The 22,351-nt window shown below is 39.9% G+C and overlaps 1 protein-coding gene across 4 annotated transcripts in view; it reads left to right on the top strand.

Moving 5' to 3' along the window:
• The window catches only part of LOC147168673 (uncharacterized), a 142,467-nt gene that overhangs the window by 18,781 nt on the left and 101,335 nt on the right, over nucleotides 1-22,351 (top strand). For 3 of the 4 annotated variants that reach the window (XM_086085120.1, XM_086085119.1, XM_086085118.1), the window contains exon 4: nucleotides 10,355-10,506. The exons of the other annotated variant lie outside the window; for it this stretch is intronic. In XM_086085120.1, the coding sequence (XP_085941246.1) occupies nucleotides 10,355-10,506 (152 nt within the window). The remainder of the gene's footprint in view (nucleotides 1-10,354; nucleotides 10,507-22,351) is intronic. 4 annotated transcript variants of the gene reach the window in all.

Raw genomic sequence — 22,351 nt, 5'->3', positions numbered from 1 at the left:
TGTGGACAACTTGAAGCACCGCCTCCACATGCTGAGATACGTGTGGCGTCAAGCGATGAGTGCTGCCAGATGCTAAATGAGTCCACATGAGGTGGTTAGATAGCATAGCGCAAATGCAGTGCTGCGTTATGGCTGTGAAAAAGTGCTCATGTCCAAAACAATTATGCATTCACTTTGATCGGCTACATTTTACATAAATGCCTCTAGTGAGCAAAATAATTGGAATGTGTGACTGATGGGTGTTTATAGTTGCTCAGGTGTTGCTTAAACATTATAAAGTGCCTGTTTTGGGCTTTGCATTTATTTTATGAAAACTGCATTTGCTGTTATGCAAACATGAAGACAAGAGAGCTGTCTATGGAAGAAAAGCAAACCACTTTAAATCTGAGAGAAGAGGGAAAATCGATCAGCGCTATTGCACAAACATTGGGCATAGCTGATGCAACAATTTGGAACGTACTGATTTGGAACATGGAACAATGTTTTATGGACTAATTAGACCAAGATTAACCTCCACCAAAGTGATGGAAAGTCCAAAATATGGAGAAAGAAAATATCTGCTCATGATTAGTGATAGACTGATATGTTTTTTCAAGGCAGATACCGATGCAGATTATTAGTAGTCAAAGAGACTGATGACCCATGTTTCAAGCCAATATTCATTTGCAGTAAAAGAAAAAATATATAAAAAAAATTTTTAATGACTTTTTCTTTGAATTTTAAACAGATGAAGAATTGACAGCTTTGTTTAAAAATTCTAACAAAAATTGCAAAGGGGTTCCAGAGTCATCAGCCTGTGTTAAGCTAAATTAAAAACTAAGCAAGTAAATAGTTCCCTAAATTTTCCTACTGTAAATAATGTTTTCCAAAATTTAAACATAATTTCTTAAAAGATATAGTGACACAACTTGTACGTGAATACGGCCACACCTCATCGCAGCAAGCTTTAATATGGAGGAAATATGAATTGAACAAGGCCGAGGTCTTGTAGAGAGGACAGAACCTTAACAAAGTCAGGATCAAAAGTACTGCATGATGTTGAGAAGTTGCCGCTTATCTGAGTGAATTTAAAGCTGCTAGTGAAAGTTCCAATCAATGGAATGTTAACTTTGCGAAAAGTCGACCTACGGCAAAAGAAATCCGATCCATCATTTGAAGAGGAAACTTTCAAGGCTAGTCGTGGCTGGTTTGATCAATTCAAGAAGAGAATCAACATTCATAACACCTCTCTCATAGAGGCAGCAAGCTCTGCAACAGAAGAATATCATAAGGAATTCCAGAAATTGATTGAGTAGAATGGCCTGACACTTCCCCCCACATACTGCAATGGAAGAAACTCTAGAATTGGACCTAGATCATCGCATAATGGAAAACAATACTGGATCAATAGCCCAGGACAGACTTTTTGTGTTTTTGCAAATGCATGAGGTGATTTGAAGTTTAAGCCCTTTATCGTGTATCATTTGGAGAATCCCTGATCAGAAAGTGTAAAGGTCAATTTGTCGGAAGTCAAATCCTAAAATGTGGTTCATTCAGACAAAGTCTAGGGAGTGGATGGATGCACATCCTCCAGAACTTTTTCTTCCGTCACATCACTCACCAAATTAAGCTGACCAAGTATTATTATTTTTTTTTTAAAGGAACGTTTTAGTAAAAGCTCCCCTTGAAAAATCTTGTGACCTCAGTGACTGAGAAGTTTGTATTGTAACACTGATCATTTCCAATGGAGGGCATCTAAATGAATTTTCAACATTCCTCCTATTAAAAGTGAATTTAAAAAGAACCCCGACTGTCATGACAAGTTTGCTCTATATTATTTATTTGGTTGTTACTAACACAACTCTGAGATTCCTTTTTCAAAAACCATTCCCGGTTTAATGCATTTTGTAGAAACTTTATTTGGACGTACGCCGCCATTGTTATTTACGTCGCAAAGCATTCCGTGCGTAGTTACGTAGAATGGCGGCGGCTTTCTGCCGAGCAATGTGAATTGCCTATAAAGAGAGCAAAGTAATTCTCCGTGCCGTTCCTAAAGGAACAATCAAAACTCTTGAATGCGTCTGGTGAGTGACGAGAGCACGGAGTGGGGGAGGGTGACTCTACCCATCGCATGTTGTTTCTTTAGGAACGCTACGAGGCTTAACTTGCTTTCTTTAAAGGCGTTTCACATTGCTCGGCAAAGTGTCTGTCGCCATTCTACGTCACTACGCACGGAATGCGTTGCGACGTAAATAACAATGGTGGCGTACGTCCAAATAAAGTTGACCATTTTTTACTAAACTGGAAATGATTTTTGAAACATTAATCTCATAATCATGTTAGTAACAACCAAATAAATAATATAGACCAAACTTGTCATGACAGTCGGGGTTCCTTTTAAATGCTCTGCCCACTTGCGACCCTAGTTGTACTCAACAAGAGCTGGCTGCACTAATTAATGTGTTACTTGTGTTCAATTTTCAAAGTTTGCCCCGAGCCTTGACTTGAGACTTTGTGACCAGTGGGAGAGCGACATTCATCGCAGCAGATCATGTTGAGAAATAGATGATGGCGAGGTGTGAGCGACGCAAAGCCTGTTTGACAGGTTCATGTCATGATGAATGGGAGAGAAGACAGCAGGTGGACAGCATAGTCTGATTTCTGCTTTCCCCCCTTTTATCACAGCGTGAGTCCCATGCACATCGTGCTTGCTGTGCTCAAGAGAATGGAAAACACAAAAACCTTTCTTGTCTTTCTCTTTTGCTCTCGCTGTCCTTTTTTCTTGTGCTCGGTGTGGGTGCCCACTCAATACAACTGTTCCATTTCATCAGGTTTTTATCCCATTAAATGAAATCAAAACAGGATTTCAGTTACCATTGTCCAGGTGACACACTGCGTTGACTGCAGACATTTTTTTTCTGCATGATGCTCAAAAGCTCGGGATGCAATCTGCAGTGCAGCGGTTAAAGAATAGACAAAATCAAGCTTGAATGAAAACAACATTGTGAGCTTTAGAAAGAGAACCCAAAAGCACCGGCGCTTTCCAATGTGTTGCAACTGTGAGTCATCCATGTTGCACCAGTTACTCTCCGAGTCATACTGAAGAGGTTTCTATCACTTAAAAGAAACATTTCCCACTACAACTATAAGAGCACCAGTAAAGAATAAACCTTGTTTTTTCCACTCCAGTCTTCTCCCATACCCGGTCGCCCATTGCCAATTTTCACATTGTGGGACTAATAAAAGTTCTGTTAGTGTCCCTAAAAACAATTAGTGCATCAAAAAGGTACTCACGGTTATATTTTACTACATTTTTACATGTCTATTAACACCAACTGTGAATATTTGCTCAATACAAAAGGTGTGTGGAAATAATGTGCAACAAGTTCTCATTATAGTTAAACATTATGGCTGGTGCCGTTAGCACTAGTGCTAATTCATGCAAATAAAGTGGTGTATATTGGAGTAAATGTTTCTTGAGCTGGTAGTATTTGCGCTAATGCTTGTATGTATGTATGTATAAAATGTAGTTCATATGAACAATTTAGCTGGAAATGTTTACGTCCATACTATAGCTATCGGTCTTGAAATAAACTGATCATTTTAGCTTGTGATGTTAGTACTACTTCTAATGCTAACAAAATAGTATCAATTTGTATCTTGAAATAAAAGTGTGTGATTATTTTCCCTTTGTTTTATTGTTTAGCGCCAGTGCTAATGCTAAGAAAACATAAAACATGGATGTATCTTGAAATTAACATTTTGTGGTAATTATAGCTGGTAATGGTAGCATTAATGCTAATCCTAACACAACACAATATATTCGAAAAATTTAAGATGTGTGATAAAAAATAAATAAAAATCAATTTATGTTAGCTTGAATGCTAACACAGCATAAAATGTGCATTTTTTTCCATTTAGGAGAGCAGGCAGTGGGTTGTGCCCATCTTGTTGCTCATGGGGAGTTTGGGGATATTTAGCTCCACACGTCAGGTGGGCCTCTATAATTATAAGAGGTGACTGTATCTTCAAATAAACATTGTGCAATAATTTTTCCTGGTCATTTTAGCACCAACTGTATACTTTTCCTAACAACACGAGAAATGTCTTACAATCTATGATCGTTTTAGCTAGTGACACAACAGGAATTGGCCTATTTGGTCCCTCAGAATTTTACTAAAGAGTTTGGCCTGTGTCATTTTAATGAGCCAGACGCTATCCTACTATGACAAACCGCACAAAGCAATCCACAAGACTTTACCTAAAATATTACAGAGAACATGTAACTGCCTTCCATTGGGGAAAGTGACTGTGTGGAAAAAATAACAGCAGACTTTGATTCCCAACATCCCTCAGCTGAGATACAGATATTGAATGGCATTCATATTGGTCTGCCTCAAGCCATTGAACAGTGACAGGTGAAATAATCCCTCACTGGGACAAGGGGGATTTCAATTGCATTTGGATGGGAAGAAAGTACTGTGCAAAAGGGCCTATTCGTTCCCTATTACCTAGCATGTTGTGCAGGAGTCTTACAGAAAGGCACACGTTTTTCACTGAAGGCATGTTAACTAGGGCATGCTGTTGAAAACTAATATGAATATTTGTGTTCCTAATTTTATGCCATTTACACGGCAGACGAATACTTACAGTGTATAACTTGAAGATTCATCATGCATACGCTGAGCAAGGTGGGAGCAGTCGTTAAACTGCAGGAATCCAAACAGAGTAGGCCAGAAATAACGAATGAGGGAAAAGGACATAGAAAGGTTAGCTGGTTGTGTCTTTGACTCTCTGATGTTTGCCTTACTGAGTAGACAGTTTTTCAACGGGAGGGAATTAAAGTCACCTTGGCCTGCGTGGGGACAGGTGACAGGAGGAGTGGGGAAGCTGCAGCTCCCGGGCTCTGGCTCTGACTCCCGCTGATGTGGGCCAGTCTTAGTCGAGGTGACAGGCGCGGAGAGCTGCTCACCGGGGGCCCAAAAGACCGCACAGCAGTTGGCCCGGGAGACGCGGCGTAAGCACATTCTGCATAGGAAGTTAAAGCTACGAGGGTAAGAAGTTTCTTCCTGTCCGGCTGTCCTATAACTTGATTTAGTTCTTGCCACCACCTCAACTGTCACAGTCAAGCCATCAAATATTGATGCCTCCCGGAGGTTTTCTTTCATATTGCTGTAGGGGGTACAAGAGCGCAAGGTAAGAATATGTGCTGTTTTTGCCATTAGTTGCTCCATGCAGCATTTCAAAACAGCGGAAGTTGGATCTTTTGTCGCTGCGTCTTCCGGGTGTATCATCTTAACGATTGGTTCTCAATCAATCTGCCGTAACGACGTTGTGCGTGCTCGTTCCTAGCTGCACATGCGCACTTTGAGTGTTTGTAGCATATAGTCGCTTAACTTCGGATTCAGCCATTCATCGTTGTAGCTCCACTGATCTCACCGGATACTTAAAAAATGTCTGAGAGCCGCAAGAGGACATCCGTCTATGAAGTGACGCCGGATGCAGTTTAAAGGGCATCATTTTGTCAGCGATTAATTTGTGATCGGTAAACCTACATACAATACATCTGAACATGAGGGTGGAAAGGTGCGTGCGCCACATTTTTGTGCGAACACACCCTTCATAAATGAGGCCCCAGGACACTGATCCATTGGAAGGGCACTTCACAAATCATTGCACCCTGACTTCCCACAGATTATCTGATTACAAATGATGGTGTTCATGGACTTGATGTCTTTGACTTACAATGGAGTTCCGTTCCTACAGCAGCGACGTAACACAAAATTGTACAAAATTCGGAACGTGTCGCAATCCAGTTATTTCCAACTTTTGTGCTGATGAATGTCATGGATTCCCTGACCAAGCACAAATAATTGTTGCCCGCCAAATACCATGCATTGAGTTGGCGCTAGATCTGAAGGCCCTCTTCTTTTGATTAAGAAGGTCCTGGATTTATGCAAGGATTAATTTCTGGGAAAACAGTGCAAAATTCTGGTTGGAATGATGACATCCTCACAAAAATTAACGTATCTAGTGATACAATCTTTTTCATCTGTTATTGCCATGTGGATAACAGAGTATGTCCAGTCTGTACACTCTAAGCAGCCCTGCAGCGTCTTTCTGGCTTCCTGACTCCACCTCCTAAAAATCCTTGGACTACAGGAACATATTTAGGTGTTAACAGGATGAGAATGTAGTCTGATAATTCAAGTGGGGTCAGCACTGTATGCATCCCTGGAGTTTGCATACTGCATGGCCAAAGTTTTATTGTCTTTTGTTGTGTAGAAGGCATACGTGTGAAAAGTAGGTAGTACTAAGAAACTGCAGTGATTACATTCCCCAGTTATGATGACATGAGCCTCTGGTGCAGGCTCTGTAACCTGGCAACAGGTACATGAATTCTATCACAAGCTGCTGCCTCCATAGAAGAGGGTGGCATGTACACTTATGATTATGGTGGACGACAATTAGTGACATCAGTGATGTTCTCATATAGCCACGTCACAATAAGGCCTAAATTGCACTTGTGGTATTCCTTCTGTGATCAGTGTGTTAACTAGCTTCTCCATTTTATTTGTTAGTGATTATGATGATGCCCACAATGATAGACGGAGTGCTTTGACTGTCTCTTCCTCGCCCGTACTTTATGGTCAGCATTGCACCCTCGTTACCGTATGCGCCTGCTTTGAAACTCTAGGGGAATCTCGCTCGGGCTTTGCACTGGGGCGCAGATGTGGAAAGATCCAACACCTGGTCACGCGTGTAGTGAGCATCTGATCAGCAATGCCTCTCAAAAAGTTAGGGAAAGTGAAGAAATACAGGACCGCTGGGGAAAAGTAGGGAAAGTTTTCCTGGTAGTCATGTGATAACATACACAGAGAACTTTGTCCATATACCAACTATTTACGAAATTGTGAAACAGACCTGCTGCAACAAATTGAAAAGATGTTTGATATGTTTTAAACCTTTTCACATTTTAGACGGTTTTGTGTTTAGTAGTACGTAGTGTTGTAAGACCATACCAACCGAGACAAAGACATTATTGGGGACTAGAGCGTATGGACACTGAGACAAGACCAAGATTTCCTGAGGTCGAGACAGAGACCGCGACCAAGACTTCTTGAGGTCGAGACAGACAAGACCAAGACTTTTGGAAGTTGACACTGAAACAAGATCAAGACTTTTGGAGGTTGAGATGCGGTACTCATCTGCAGAAGAGTTTGTGATTAAAAGGTGCTCTAATTACTATTTTTGTAGTTCTTGAGATTGGTCTTGGTCTGGAGTGTTTTTAAGGGTCTTGGTGTCGTCTCGGAAATCAAAGGCATTTTTACTTAGTCTTCTCGGCCTTGGACAGAGCGGACTCTGGATTTTTTCTTGGATTATTTGACCTTGGCAGAGGTCTGCCCTTTTCCCTTGACATTATTTCCTCAATCAAAGATGTAGTGAAGTGAGAGAATTCTTAACATTTTGATGCTGATCATTCAGTATTATTATGATTATATAATGATATATATAGGGTTTAGGTTTTCATATGCGAATATCAAATGTGTGTGTATGCTCTTTTCCTGAGCCCGTGCTTCTTTTTCCTCATTCCTCCCCACACTCCCAGGTCGGCATCCATCACCACGCAGGAGGCAACCTCTCGTCTGACAGCTTTGTCAATGCAAATTAACACAGTCTGTCCGAAGTGGTCTCAGCCAGGGAGAGCAGCTGCTGCAGGGCTGCCCATTGCGTGCTCAGAAAAGCCCAGAATAACTGACCTGCTGGTCCAGGGGCGTCATGCAAACTGAAATTCTGGGGCAAAACTGGAGTGAACGGTAGTGCAGGGGATGATTCCCAGACAATTTTAGTTCCAAATAAATGTTTGGGGAAGTGTGGCACAGCAGTGTGTGCTCACTGCTGAACAGGTCTACATATTTAAATTTAACTTATTTTACTGTTAAGCAATTGGGAATCACTTTTCACTTTTCACTTTAATCCATGGATACAAAAATGGGTTGAATGCAGTGCAGTCAAGGGAGAGAGATGTCAGAGTAAAGGGGGTATCATAACAGTTTCCCCCCCTCAGCAGTTTTGGGGGTTTGGTTCCTTGCTTAAGGGCACCTTGACAGTGCTCAGGAATGGAACTAACATCTGTTCAACAAACTGTTCCAATTAAAAAAAAAAATCCGTCCTTGTCAGTTCAGTTCTCAAACCTGTGACCCTTTGGCTGTAAGCCAAGTTCTTACAGACTGAGAAGCCAATAGCAGTTTTCTTCTCTCCCTAGTCTCAGCGTGTCAGTCCAATGATTGACAGCTGACCAGTCTACGGTGTAAGCCGCTTCTCACCTTGAATCAGACAGGATGGACTACAGTTTATCCGGGACCAAGGATGACAGTGTAATAGAAAACGAATGGATGGATGGATCTTATTATCATCTCTGTCATTCACATTGGAAGTTTATACAGCTCTGGATCGCATCCGAGTTGTTTAAATTTCAAAATCTATGTTCCCATAGGAAATCATAAGACTTTATTAAAACCACTCATCATTTGGTAACATTATGCAGTTTCTCGTCATTTGCCATTCGTCAGCAAATTGGGCCTCCGTCAGAGACGGACTGACGGACAGTCTATCATTACTGACCACCTCTGCGTAAGTATATTCATTTTAATAACACATTTCTATTGGATAAATGTATTGCTTTTTGAGGTGAATAATAACAAAAGTCCAGTGGCACCGAGAAAATTATTGTTCAATGTTGCTAAGGATGACTAAAATATTACTTTCACTGTTTCACATGTATTATTTACCTGGATGCTGTCTGCCACACTTAAAAGGCCTTTACCTGTAAACATTGCCTCTGGGCAGGGGTTCTGGGTCTGTTGAATCAAGGGGGTGGGGAATTTATCTCCTTGCTCTTTTTCGCATCTCGTTTTCAAACAAACTTCTCCATTACCAGTTCTGCGGTCAAAAGCTTAAGAATGAGGAGATGCACTTGGAGTTAACCCTTTTGATAAAGTAAGAGGATATCTGTCTGTACAGTCTATTCATAACGCAAAAATACTTTTTCGTCTGAAGCAGTGTAGTCATACTCTACAAGCAAATAAATGAAAGGTATTGGATTTGTAAATCACACATAATGTATAAAATGACGGCACGAGTCTATATTTAAAACCAAACGGCAGTTATCATGATTATTAATGTGCCATTTCAAATGAATACAAATGTGTTGACATATGGGAGAGTTGTTACTAAGCCAGATTTCTGTCTGAGCTCAAGTACAAGAGCTATCTCCGAGTAAACAAGGTTGTGGTTGTGTGGTGCTTTGATTTTGGTTTCTTTACAGGAGTGATTTGGTTGCACTAATCCCCTATGGAACCAAACTCGCACGGTGGTTTCTCCACGAAGAAATATGGCCTATTTCTTGCATCAAATGAGCTCTCTTGGGGTTTATTTGTTAAATTGCAAGGGACGCAAGATAATTCATATCTTCGTAATTAGTCATGCACAAAATACATCACAGAACCCAATACAGTATGCCTTGTTACTAATAAAGAAAGGCGCTACAGTTTGAGATTATGTAGATTTAAAAGCCCTCCCTGGGGTTTTTAATTCATTATTTATTCCCTTATTTTGTCTGTGAATAGAACAGCAATGTGAGCAGGTTTGCACTCACAATGCTGAGCAAATTCAGAGCAAAGACAACAGTAGACGGAGGCGACTCCATTGTTCGTCCCGCTTGCGTTTCTTTGAAGGACTCATTTGTACAATATTGGCGCGAAGCAGAAGAACGTGCACGTTAATGTCAGGTGACTTATCAGGGTTGATGATCGTGAGGAACCGTCTTGCACGCATGCATGGTAGGCTGCAACCTAGTAAAAAAGGGCTTCTTTATGGCATTGCAACCTCCAGCAATATCAATACAAACATTGTATGAGTAGTCAAAGTCATTCTCCCATTCATGGTCAATGAAGCAGCTCCGAGTGGTGTATCAACATGTCAACACAGATTAGACTCTCACTTCTTTGCTTGTACAGACCTTAAAGGGAGAATCTCGCATGTCTTCACAGTAGAAGATGTTGTCTAAAAAGAAAACAACTCAGAACTGAGTTGTGAGCACAGAAAAAAAAAAGATAGAATTTAGAACCTTCAAAGACGCATAATATATAATAAGCACGTAAATAAACACGACGCCCAGAAGTGCAACATCAGTGTCACTTGCTTCCGACATGAAAAACAGTCTGGAGTTCACTTATGATTGCATTTTTATTAAATCCCATTTGCAGTCGCACGCGCAGATGGATTCATCTAAAATGTCCAGTGAGATTGCAAAGATAGCTTGTCATGTGGTTATAAATAAGTGATGCTGTTGTGTGATGTTGCCTGATCACAGCGGACGAAAGGGGCCACATGAGAAGATGGCGACGGTGGGGAAGTGGATTGAGTAGATTGGTTCTCCTTCAGGCCACCTGTCACTCCTCTTCAGCCGCAGCGAGAAATCATCCAATTCCACCTGCATGCTTGGAGAAGGTCACTGGCATGGAGGTTGGTACTTTGAGGAGAGCCCAGAGAATCGCTCTTACTTAGAGCGCCGTCTCCTGGGAGCCTTGTTCCTCTCTATCACTTCCCAGACTGCGGACGAGCTCAGATGCTTGGCTCACATTCTGATCGTTGCGCCGTCCAGGGGAATTCTGTTTGAACTCTGATGATTTTGCACATATTTAAGATGTTCACGCAGAGTTCAGTGCTAACATTGCTAGCCGCTAATGCTGGATGTACCGGTAAATGCTGGTACCAGTCAGCACATTTGAGTAAGCCTGGTTTGCTAAAAAGTTATCAGTCGGAACGGCAATTGTGTCAGGCTGTCAGTATCAAATTTCCACCTCTTCTACTGCCTTTGTAAAGCAATTTAGCGGCTCTCGGCAGTCTATTTGGGGCACTTAGCGGTTAGCTGCTAACACTGCTAGCCGCTAATGCTAGATCTACCGTTAATTGCTGGTAACAGCTGGCGTATAATACAAACAAAGTTAGCTGAATTCATTTGCTTATTTTTTTTAAGTGTCCTTAATTGCCGATTGAACTTGACTTGACAATGTTGTGTTGTTGATGTCGGTGGCAACAGTTTGTGATGGTAATATAAAATGCATTAACTACATTTAGGAAGATGAGTGAGCCGTTACTTGGTAAGGTATTTTGAAGTTGGTCTTCTCAGGATGTTGGAGGCGTGTTACTGCCATGCATATTGCATAGCATGAACAATTGTTGCTGCGGTGGACTTGACTTAATAAGCGGGTACCTGAGGCGGAAAAAAATGCCTTGAGCATTTTTTGAACCGTGGTACTCAAATTACTTGGGGACTTGTTCCACCCCTAATCTACATTATTACATATGATTACACTTCCATTTTCTATACTGCTGCTTATCCTGTTCAGAGTTGCAATGAGTTGGAGCATATCCCAACTGACTTTATGCAGAAGGCGTATTGCACTCTAGACTGGTTGCCATTCAATCACATATGATTATATAGAAAAAAACTTTTTTAGGGGAAAAAACCCACACATTTTTATGCATTTGGTTATGGTAGAATTGGACTGTTAGATCTTCCTATAAGTACTTTCCCAATGCTTTGGATGATTTGTCAAACATAGGATTCTTTGATTGAAGTTGATAAAAATTTCAGCTTCATATCGCACAAGGTATCATAAAAAAATAAATTAATTACGACTTGTCTTTCTTCAGCTGCTGTCTGCCCGAGGCAGATTGTCTCAGATTCACACACTCAGCATTTTGTTCAGTTCTTCTCACAGGTGAGACAGTGCCAATAAATAAAACACCGAGGCGGAGCGTTCACCCTGCCATGAAGTACTGATCATGGCCTTCATTGCATCATTTTAGACTAAAAGCATTTTTCACTTGATCTTGCTGCATGTACTAAAAGAAAAAAAAACATTTTGCCTGTCTGTCTGTGGCACCAGAGCATCTAAAGCACACACGGGATTCAGATGACATCTATTCAGTCAGTATCAATCAAACCAGTCAGATGGATGACGGCATGTTGTAGTAATCCAGTGCTGCTCTATGAAATATTGAAAGCAGAGGTTTTGCTGTTGACTTTGATCACTGCGGGTCATGCCAGTCTTCCCGAGCCCTCCTCACCTGTCAGCCTGGATCATAGCAGCGTGTGTTTCAGGCCACAGCTCCCCTACGACTCGCATACAGTATTCTTCTGCCGCTCATGTACAACAGCGATGGCTTCTTAAAAACCCAGACTGTTAATTTATTTATCAACTCTGCTGTATCCTGTGTGTCACTCCGAGGGTGAAACACTTGCCACTCGGTGCACCAGCATCAGAGACCGTTACCGCAGAGCTGCATTGATTCATGCGCTGTAAGGCTAAAAAACGGCCATGTCAGAGTCAGAAAGTCTGAAAATCATTTTTGATACACTGGCAGGGCAGCATGGCAGTCTAGTGGTTGACTTGTCCGCTTTGTAGTTGGGAGGTCCTGGGTTAGAATCTTGACTGTGGAGTTTCTGAGTGGGGTTTGCATTTTACTGCAGCTTCCTCCCACATTCATTCACATACATGATGAATAATTGATTGTGACCTGTGAAAACTTATACTGTCATTTGTGACCTGAATGAAAATTGATGTATAATAATAATAATAATAATAAGAAGAAGAAGAAGAAGAAGAAGAAGAATTAGAGATGTCAGGTGATTTTTTTTAATCGTAATTAATTGCATGATTTCAATAGTTAACTCACGATTAATCACACATTTTATATCTGTTCTAAATGTACAATAACATTTTTTAAAAGTTTTCATACTCTTAACATAAATGTGGAAACAATGTTAAACTAATAGACATATATGGCTGCATCTTTTAGTCATTAATACAGTAATTTCATAATTCATAAAATGTAATACAAATTTAAATGATATACTCTGCTGAAAAATTTTGCAATATTGATTTGTGTTAAGGAAAATTTTCTGCCAATAGATGGCATAATTGCATTTGTAAGACGTTGGTGACAGCTCAGTGCATTTTTCTTTTCATATTAAGAGCTATATAATCTTTAACATGAAGTAACTTGTGAAATTCTACACATTTTTAAAATTGTAAAATACAACTTGACCCCACTCACCACAAATATAAGCATTATTAAATCTATTACTGCTAAATTTTGACGTGGACGTGTCTGCTGCATTGTGACAGGAATTGGCCCAGTACAGACTTTCCAAGTAAGCGGCGGTCATTAATCGTTTATTAAAAAATAAGTGGCCATAAAGGAACTTTAAATGAATGCACTAATTTTGACACCACTAATAATAATCTTCTTAGCTACATATTTGTGTCTCGATAATAATAAATGTTACTTCATTTATATAGCGCTTTTCCACCTTACAAGGCCTTCAAAGCGCTTTACATTTGACTACTCGTTCACCTACTGATGACACTGCACCAGGAGCAACTGGAGGTTCAGTATCTTGCTCAAGGATACTTGGACGTGGTCACAATGGCATGGGATCAAACCCGCAACCTCTGGGTTGGAAGATGACCACTCTACCACTGAGCCACGGCGCCCCCATAATGTCCTATATTCACTGACATTGGTGCCAACAATTTTGTGTATTGGGGAATTATCAACCCTAGTTTCATTAGCTGAGGATTTGTTGGGGTCAGAGCACTTTTCAGATTTCACATTGGGACTTGGCACTCGCTACATTTTGCTCATTACCAAAAGAACACTACAGTAAATCCTCACCAATGAGATCACCCACATTCCACACAGAAAGGCCACAGCAGAGATCTCTCGAAACTGCGAGGCAGACGTGCTAACCACTCATTCACCGTGCCGCCCAGATTTAAATCTGCAAGTGAAAAATGTTTCGTCAATAGTCATTTAAAAAGGACGCGGTCTTGTCAATTGGAAACTAAAGATAAGCAAAACAATTTCACTGTCTGTGCAAACAGAAATTGGTCATTAGTTGTCTAGTTGTAGTCCAATTAACACCCCAACAAAAGGTCGTACCTTGCTTTTAATAACATGCACGTCTTGTTTGTTAATGGTTAAAATTCAAATCGCACGATTCTTAAATTAAATCCCCCAGCCTTTAACCTCTTGCAATTTAGTGTCGCTTCTCTAAAAGCAATCAACCGCCACGAGCTCAATTTGAAAAACATCCACAAGCAGTAATGCGCAAATGTAGCGTGCAATTTGATGGCTGGAGATGGAGTCATATAGTTTGTGTTTGTGTCTTAAGTACCAAGCTCATTTATAAACAAAAGTACTGTCTGTCTCTGCATGTGTGTTGTTGTTGTTTTTTTTAAACCAAAGAGGTAGTTTAGATACAACTGCATCCCATTCCAAGAACAGGTTTTGTAATCGGTGTAAACAAAAGAGCAATGTTCATGTCATTTAGTCATATGCTGACATGTGCTACGTCTGCATATTGCTGCATAGATTTTCTATAAACACATCAACGTTTGAGTGATAGATTTTACCTTGTATGAATCTACATAATCCACACAAGGAAAGGGCTCCATTCGCTACGTGTCTGTGCTTCATTGGATAGAGAGTAAATGGATGTATAGTGAACCCCTATCTACGATAGGTGAAAATCTGCGATGAAGAGAGACCATTACTCGTTCTTTGAACTCATTAAAACACACATTTTTAAGTGTTCCTTAGTGCCTTTTCTCACTTTCATGGTCAAGAAATGGGAGACTTTTGCATGACATCACTTTCAGGAAATGAAAAGAAGACTTCATTGCACAGATGGAGAAAGCATGCTTTGTTTCAAGCTTTTTTTCACAAGTTTACTGTAAAACGGACCCAATCAAACAAATATAAAAACAATTTCCTCACGTTGCAATTTCCTCAAATGAAAGTTTGCTAGCTTAATGTTTTGACTCCCAAAACGTTCTATTTTGAATGTTGTAAGTGTCCCAAAGATGTATTTATAAAAAATGTATATATATTTTTTTATGCTAGAACATACTTTGATGCAGCCTCTCAACTGAAGAGAAAGGTTGAAGCAATGGTAGTTTTTACAAAAATGGCGCAGAGTATAAGAGATCAACCAGGGCCACGTTACAAACAAACTCATTTCTGAATAATGATGAAATTTAGCTATATTGTAATGCTAATTGCTGCATAACGGAAACCGGTAGGAATATACTTTTTTTCCTGATGAAAGAAGAGACTCTAATCTTTCTTTTGGTAGGTTCCATGTTTTTATAGCAACTGGTAACTAGTTACTATTTTTTAGTAACAAGTACAACACTGCTTTTAATCAAACTTATTTTTTTAGCACAGCTAATCAGTAAACTAAGTTACTTTTAAAGCCAGTAATTAGTAAAGTAACTAAGCTACTTATTCAAGGTAACTATGGCAACACTGCTTGTTACCCAGTACACATTGCTTTGTAATTTCATCGTCATTGGGGTTGCAGAGTTCTAACATTAATGACAATGTTGGGAATTTACGGGCGGGTATTCCATTCCGTTGTATGTAAAGAGGCTGCTCAGTAAAGGTCAATCAAGGCTCGTGGCAGAGGTTGTCACACGTGAGCGCCATATCGCGTGCCATCGTCGTGATGGCTCCTAATGACCTCGAACAGACTCCTGCTGCTCCGTATTAATTCAAGCAGGCCTCACACTGTGAAGGTCGTTGTTATTGTGTCTGCCAGAGTCTGATAAAGCCCTCGACGTCATCCTTCAGAGACTATAAGGACAGGGTGTAGCCTGCAAAGACTGTAAAATCCCTCTTCCCTCAGTCATCTGTATTTATTTACCTTGTCTTTATTCCTCGGTACCAACACCCATTGCTTTCCGCCCAGCCGCACATACGGGGGCCCTAATATTTTCCCAAGAGTGCCCACGTTTCTCATACAGTGATGAATAGCTCGGGCTCTCGTATCGATTTCCAAACCGAAACAATTTCAGCACAAAACAAGTCGCAGTTTATCATATTGATTTTCTCTTGAATTTACTTTCTCACGTAAGGTGACACCGTTCATGTGAATGAATGGACTTAGATGAGTGCTTAACACGAGCTGAGCGAGTAGTGACTGAGGTGTAACAACAGCGCCAGTGACTGCACACAAAGTACTTCTCAGCGAGAAGTCGATGCGAGAACGTAAGGACGACAGCTTGACGAAGAGGAGTGAAGACTCTTTTAAGAGGTGTGCAGGCATTGTTGACTGCTGAATTTTATTCCATTCAGTCGGTAATGGGGGTTTTTGTATGTATAATCAGTAATGGAGGTTTTTGTCCTTGTTGCACTCACCTTCTATCAACAGCTCATACTGCGGCATCTCATCGAGTGGAAGTCTGATAGCTGCACTTTCACTGTCATTTTCACACACTCAATACGTGATAACATTTATTATTCGGTGGCGAGTAAAGATAGACTGATATGTTTATTTCAGGGCCAATACCGATAATTAGCAGTCAAGAACCGATATTAATTTCAGTAAATATGGAGGGGGTCAATCTTGACTTTATTATAATGTCTCAAAGCATGTTTTTACCAGTCTTTCTGACTTTTCAAAGTGTAAAATTATTTTTAATTTTTTAATCCTGTCCTTTTAAATGTCTAACAAAATGTTCAGGGAGCTCCCAAGGTTATCAATGTCTTAAAAAGTTAGATGGAAACTTAAACAAGTAAATACCATAGCTCTAGTTTTCTACAGTAAATATTTTTTCCAAAATGTAAAAAAAACTAACCGAATTCTTAAACTTTCACATTTCTTTGTTTTAATGTAGAAAAAAACACACCAAATGGTTTAGAAGGTTCCCGGGGTCAGTAGCATCTCTTATAAAGTTAACTACAAATTTTAATAAATTCCCTGAGATTAAAAGGGTTTTAGCTTTACTTTTTATCGGCCGTCAGATTTTATTATTCATTTTTTTAACTCATTCACTCCCAGCCATTTTTACTGAAGCAACCCCCTTTGCTGTTTTACCGGATTTTGACTGATTTTGCAAGGCCCACAGAATATTGTGTTCTATGGCTATAAAAACATGGAACCTACCAAAAGAAAGATTAGAGTCTCTTCTTTCATCAGGAAAAAATATTATTAAAAAATGAATAAGTATGAAGTAAAAATGAGTATATTTCGATCTGTTTCAGTTTTGCAGCAATTGGCATTAGAAATACAGCTAGGTTTCATCATTATTCACAAATCTGTTTAGAACTGGGGGTAAATCAGCTTGTTTGCAACATGGCCCTGGTTGAGCTCTTATACTCTTCTGCCACCTGCTGGCCCTTTCTGTAATTACTACCATTGCTTCACCCGTTCTGTGTAGTTCAGAGGCTGCATCAAAGCATTCTGTATGCTCTAGCATAAAAAACATAAATAAAAAAAAAGTGTCTTTGGAACACTTAAAACATTTAAAATAGAACGTAGACATAGACATTTTTGGGAGCAAATGAGTTAAAAGGGCAGATACCGATATTTGCTATCCTTAGTGGCGAGGACAGTATTTTGTAATTTCACACGATATGTACAGAAAACGCATAATTTTTTTTTTCATACTTATCTGATAAAATATTTTAAATGGTGAGCAATGCCATTTTAGATTTAAATCATCGATAATATTGAAGTGCACTGGTCACTCGTCAACTGTATCAGCGAATCAGCCATTTTTCTAGTGATCTTGTATTTTTGATTATTAAACGCACATCTGTTGACGTCAATTTCTTTCCAAATCCAATTGTTTCTCACTGCTGCTTTAAGTGTAATAACAGAGGAGAGAAGATCATTGACAAGCGGGTCTATAATCACTTTATACCTCGGTAACTTTGCCTGTTTTCTTTAGATGGAGTCAAGTGTCAATTCAGTCTCTTAATACCAGATTGGATTTGATTACAATCTGCTGACAGCGCAGCCCGTGACACACCTGGAAAAGCTTGTAGCTCCATCCTGAATGCATTAATGCTGACAGTGGAGTCACAGGCGGGCGGACGCGCCCTTGGCCACGGTGATCTCAGCCTCACCCTGAACGGTGACCGGCACCGGCGGCGCTGCCACGGCTGGAAATTGACTGCAAGTGAAAAAGCCTATTAGAGTAGCTAAAACAAACAAACAAATGTGGCCGAGCAGTAGATGACAGCTTGGCACAGCCAGCACATTATCTACTTAACCTTTTGTCCTTTGCTCACTCTGCCTCGCTGTTTTGCAGCTGCTCAAATGAGTGTGATTATTTGGAAAGCTGAAACTCAAGTCATATTATTATTTTCTATAATTGACACTCAGGGTAATTTTCAAGTCCTCAAGCGTTAGAAAAGAATTGGAATGTTTTTAATTTCAAAAAGGGATGTTCAATGCCACTTTTTTTCCACTGATACAGTAGTAATTTGGATTAATAAAATTTCATTTAAAGTGGAAGTCAACCTTAAACATTTATTAATATTACAATTTAATATAATATTACATTTTAGTAATCAGTTATGAAGTAAAATCTAGCCATTTTTTTTTCATCACACACAAACAGAAAGAGAGCAATGATGATGACATGTTGAATTATCGAGCTCTCTCTCTAAAAAAAAAAAAGATAAAAAAGAGCTCACCTGTTTTCTGAAGCTATGCTGTGATTGGTTGTTACCCAAGACCTGAGCAACATTGATGTCATCTTCAGTCGACAGCAAGTGGCAAAATGGCCGCCCCTTCCCATTTAACACAATGACAAAAAATTGTGAACAACGACCTTTCTTTCCAATGTGTCAAACTGCCACACTACAGCACCAACTACTGCTGAGGAGGGCTTATGCGATTTCAGATTTTAGCTCACTAGCCCCTTGTCGGTAGTGTGACCCGTTTTGGGCTTTTTGATGGTTCTGACCAAACCATTTCAAAATAAAATACTGCACAAGGTCTGTTATTACTTTGTGCTCCAAAACCAGGAGGCGTAGGATTGAAAAGTAGATTTTGTGGCTAAAAAGTTTGGGCCAGTTGGCCCGATACGACATTCTCCAACTTCTGTTGCAAACTACAATTGCGTTTTGCAGCCGTTCAACTCATATGTACTAGCAGTGGGAGATTTTCTCCTATAAAAGCTTTACAGTTTCAGTCCTCAATGTCCAGTACTTATTTAAAGTGGTAACTTACTCTCCACTCGTTTGAATTTACTTTCTCCCACAATGCAAAGCTGCACACTTGTGACGAATTGTATATGTGTGTGGAGAAAGGGAATAAAGCGATGTAACACAACCATCAAGACAACTTTACGACAACAGCAACGGGAAAAAAAGCAATGAATGGAAGTAATGGCTTTTGCTTGTTGTAAAGGGGAGAGGCCTAAAAAAGCAGTGGCAACATCATCTTGCTTTATTCTGCTGTGGATTTTTCTGGATGATTGTTGAAAGTAAATCTTAAAATTGCAGGTTATATTTGAATGGATTGGACAAAAGCTGCCGTGCTCTTGAGTTCAGTTATTGTAGTCAACACTACAATAGATGGCTCGGTTTGTTTGCAGTCGTACCGTGTTAGTTTTGCTAAAAGAAAAATACCATTGTTTCATCTTTGGCCTATTCTTCAAAATGCTCTTGCCTTAAGATTGATTCCACCATGTTGGCACAAGATGTGGTATGCTTTCAATCATTTACTATTCCGCTGCAGACTTTTCTCGCCGCATCATTCTGATGAAAGATGACTTTGTTTTCACCTCTCCAACCTATCTGATTCCACAACCTTGAGGGATTTGTGTTGTTTTGTTGTAAACACTCTGTATTTGAATTCATGAAGATTTTTCACACTGATACCACTCACTACCTGCTCCTGGTTGATTCTGACATCATGGGCATACGTTGTCTTTTGTGGTCTTCCAGTACTTTTAGTTTCAAGCTCTTCAATGCCTCCTTTATTTTGAAGAATATACCAAACGGTCAATTAAGCAATTTGTTTGCCCATCTTGATGAATAACTCCTTCTCTTGCATTAAGATTTGTTAGATATGATTAAATTAGTATAATCTAACCCTCATTTGTCTTCATTTGAAGTAACAAAGAAATCGACTGGTCAATTAACCTGATGAGACTAAATTGTCCCAATAATGTCCCTGAAATGAGTCTCTGAAAATGGAGGTGGTAGGCATATGACCGCAAGAAAAATATCCTAAAATGTCATTCTTTCACCCTGCAAAGGGACATTCTCAGTGAGCACTAGCGCCATCTAGTGGTCAAAGAATAGCATAAGGAGCACGCACAATACGGTGGCTCAGAAAGAGCACATTTCGCAAGCAGACCACCAAGTTTTATTTTGTATGAGCAAACGAGCATCTCGGCGACTTGGCAGCCATTGTGAAGCCCGGCGAGCGATGACGAAAAAACCGAGCAAGCTGGAATTAGCCGAAGCAGCTAACGAGAGCAGCTAGCAGGAGGAGCTAGTAAACAAAAAAAAAGCTAGTAAAAGCTTGCGAGAGCCAAGCAGAAAGTGACAATTAATGACGGGCCCAAATCACGGGGCCACCTGTAGGCCCCAGCTGTGGAAGGTAAGCTGCGGGTCCGACACTCGATTAAATAGCACCCGGGCTAACCACATTCGCAAAGTTGTCCTTTGAGCATCCGTAGCAGGAAGATGGCGGCGAAACATGGCAGCTCTAATAAACAGCAAAAAAAAATAAAAAATACTAAATAAATATAAATAAATATATTAATGATAAATTGTGACAGCTGGTCTCAGTCACATCTGTACTCCGTTTACAATTTGATTTCTGACATTCGGAACAACAAAAATGACAATAGCATAATGTTCAAACTTAATCTCCATCATACTTCTTTAATAAGATGGATTTAGTCATTCGTTTAAATGTAATTTTTGAATTGGATTCTTTGATTTCTTTATTAAGTTTGTTTCATAAGATGTAATATAATTAGTGATTACTTGGCCTGCGATTATATTTTTAAAAAATGTATGCGATACAACATATTTTTTGCATACTATTGACATAAACATTCAAATAAAAAAATGAATACATTTTTAGTTCACCACTAGATGGCGCTTGGGATGTCCCTTAAATCATTTTTCCTAAACTCAAATTTGGCCTGTGTCTACTACATTTTTACCCCTAGCCTGTGTTGATCAAAGAAAATGTTGAAAATGGAAATAATGGAGGAATGAAGGAAAAATAATTTTGAGTTGTGTGAAGCTTTACAGATCATATTTTTGTGAAACCTCCAAGATGAAAACCATCTCAGTCCCACCTCGATTGTTTTATGTCAAATCGATTGTGAAGGTCTTCAAAGGCAAAATCACAGCAATTGCCACTGTCCAAATACTTGTGGACTTCAGTGTAACCTGCTCAGTTGGCAGGGTTAATAAAACAAGCACTGAGAGGCCACTGGAGCTGCAATGAGCCATAAAGCACAACTCGGAGCATCAAATTGCCTCTTTTAGTAACAAATGATAACAGCGTTGTATTCATTGTGCTGATTACATCCGACTTTTGGTTTGAAAATGAAAATTACTGTCCTCCTTCCTGTAAAATTGTTTCCAAAAAGGGCAATGTCACGCAGGATTTTATGAGCATCGTGTTCAGAGTTTGATGGGGTGTGCAATCAGGCCGGGGTGACCTTTCGAGGTGTGCCTACAGCTGGGCCCCCAGGCTGCTGTCAGGCTACGGTTGGCCCTCACTGACCCCTCGGTGCTCAGCGGCATCTTCCCGCGTTGGTGTCTGCGGGCTGTCACACCTTTGCAAGCCCCATCTTGATAGAACTGTCTGAGGAAAGCCGCTGCCGAACTTTGAATGTGGTATTATGAAACAACTGGTGGCCTTGATTAACTGTAGTTCTGTAGGTGCTTTTTAACTGAGTGCAAATGAGTGCAACTTGACTTGACTGACTGCGTTTCAAATTTCCGGTCCTAAAGCCTTCACCACAAAGAAGACAAAGTGCAAAGTGTTGGTATAAAATCATCTCAGGCAAAGCTCTTGTGTGGATCTAGCTGCATCACCGGTCTACTTAATGTCAGCCCAGTGACCAGACACAATCGATGCGGAGTCTAAGTGCAAACCAGCCGTAAACAACTGTGCTAAGAAAAAAAATTGGCTTGTTTTTCTCTTTTTCGTTTTCTACTATGACTGCTGCACAATTCTTTGTCTACATATTATTCATCCTCCAAAATTATTCAAACTGGCATTCAAAACATTATTCATTATATGATTGGGGCCCAAGCGCGAGGACAATGCAAAGGTCTACGGAGTTTTGCAAAGAACGAATGGACCAAGGTTTTTAGAGTTAATGAAAACAAATTTGAAATGACTAAAACTAAAATTAAAAACACTTTAACGGAATAAAGTAAACATAAGTGCTTAAAAAAATTAAGGCTAATGAACTATAATTGTAGCAAAGGTCCTTTATTTTCATCGTTTTTTGTTAATTTCATA

This window comes from Leptonotus elevatus, chromosome 9 (assembly GCF_054856555.1).
Source record: "Leptonotus elevatus isolate MCC_2025b chromosome 9, RoL_Lele_1.0, whole genome shotgun sequence".
In the NCBI taxonomy this organism is placed as follows: Eukaryota; Metazoa; Chordata; class Actinopteri; order Syngnathiformes; family Syngnathidae; genus Leptonotus; species Leptonotus elevatus.
The sequence above is the reverse complement of the archived record's forward strand: the minus strand, read 5'-3'. Positions and strand labels throughout refer to the sequence as shown.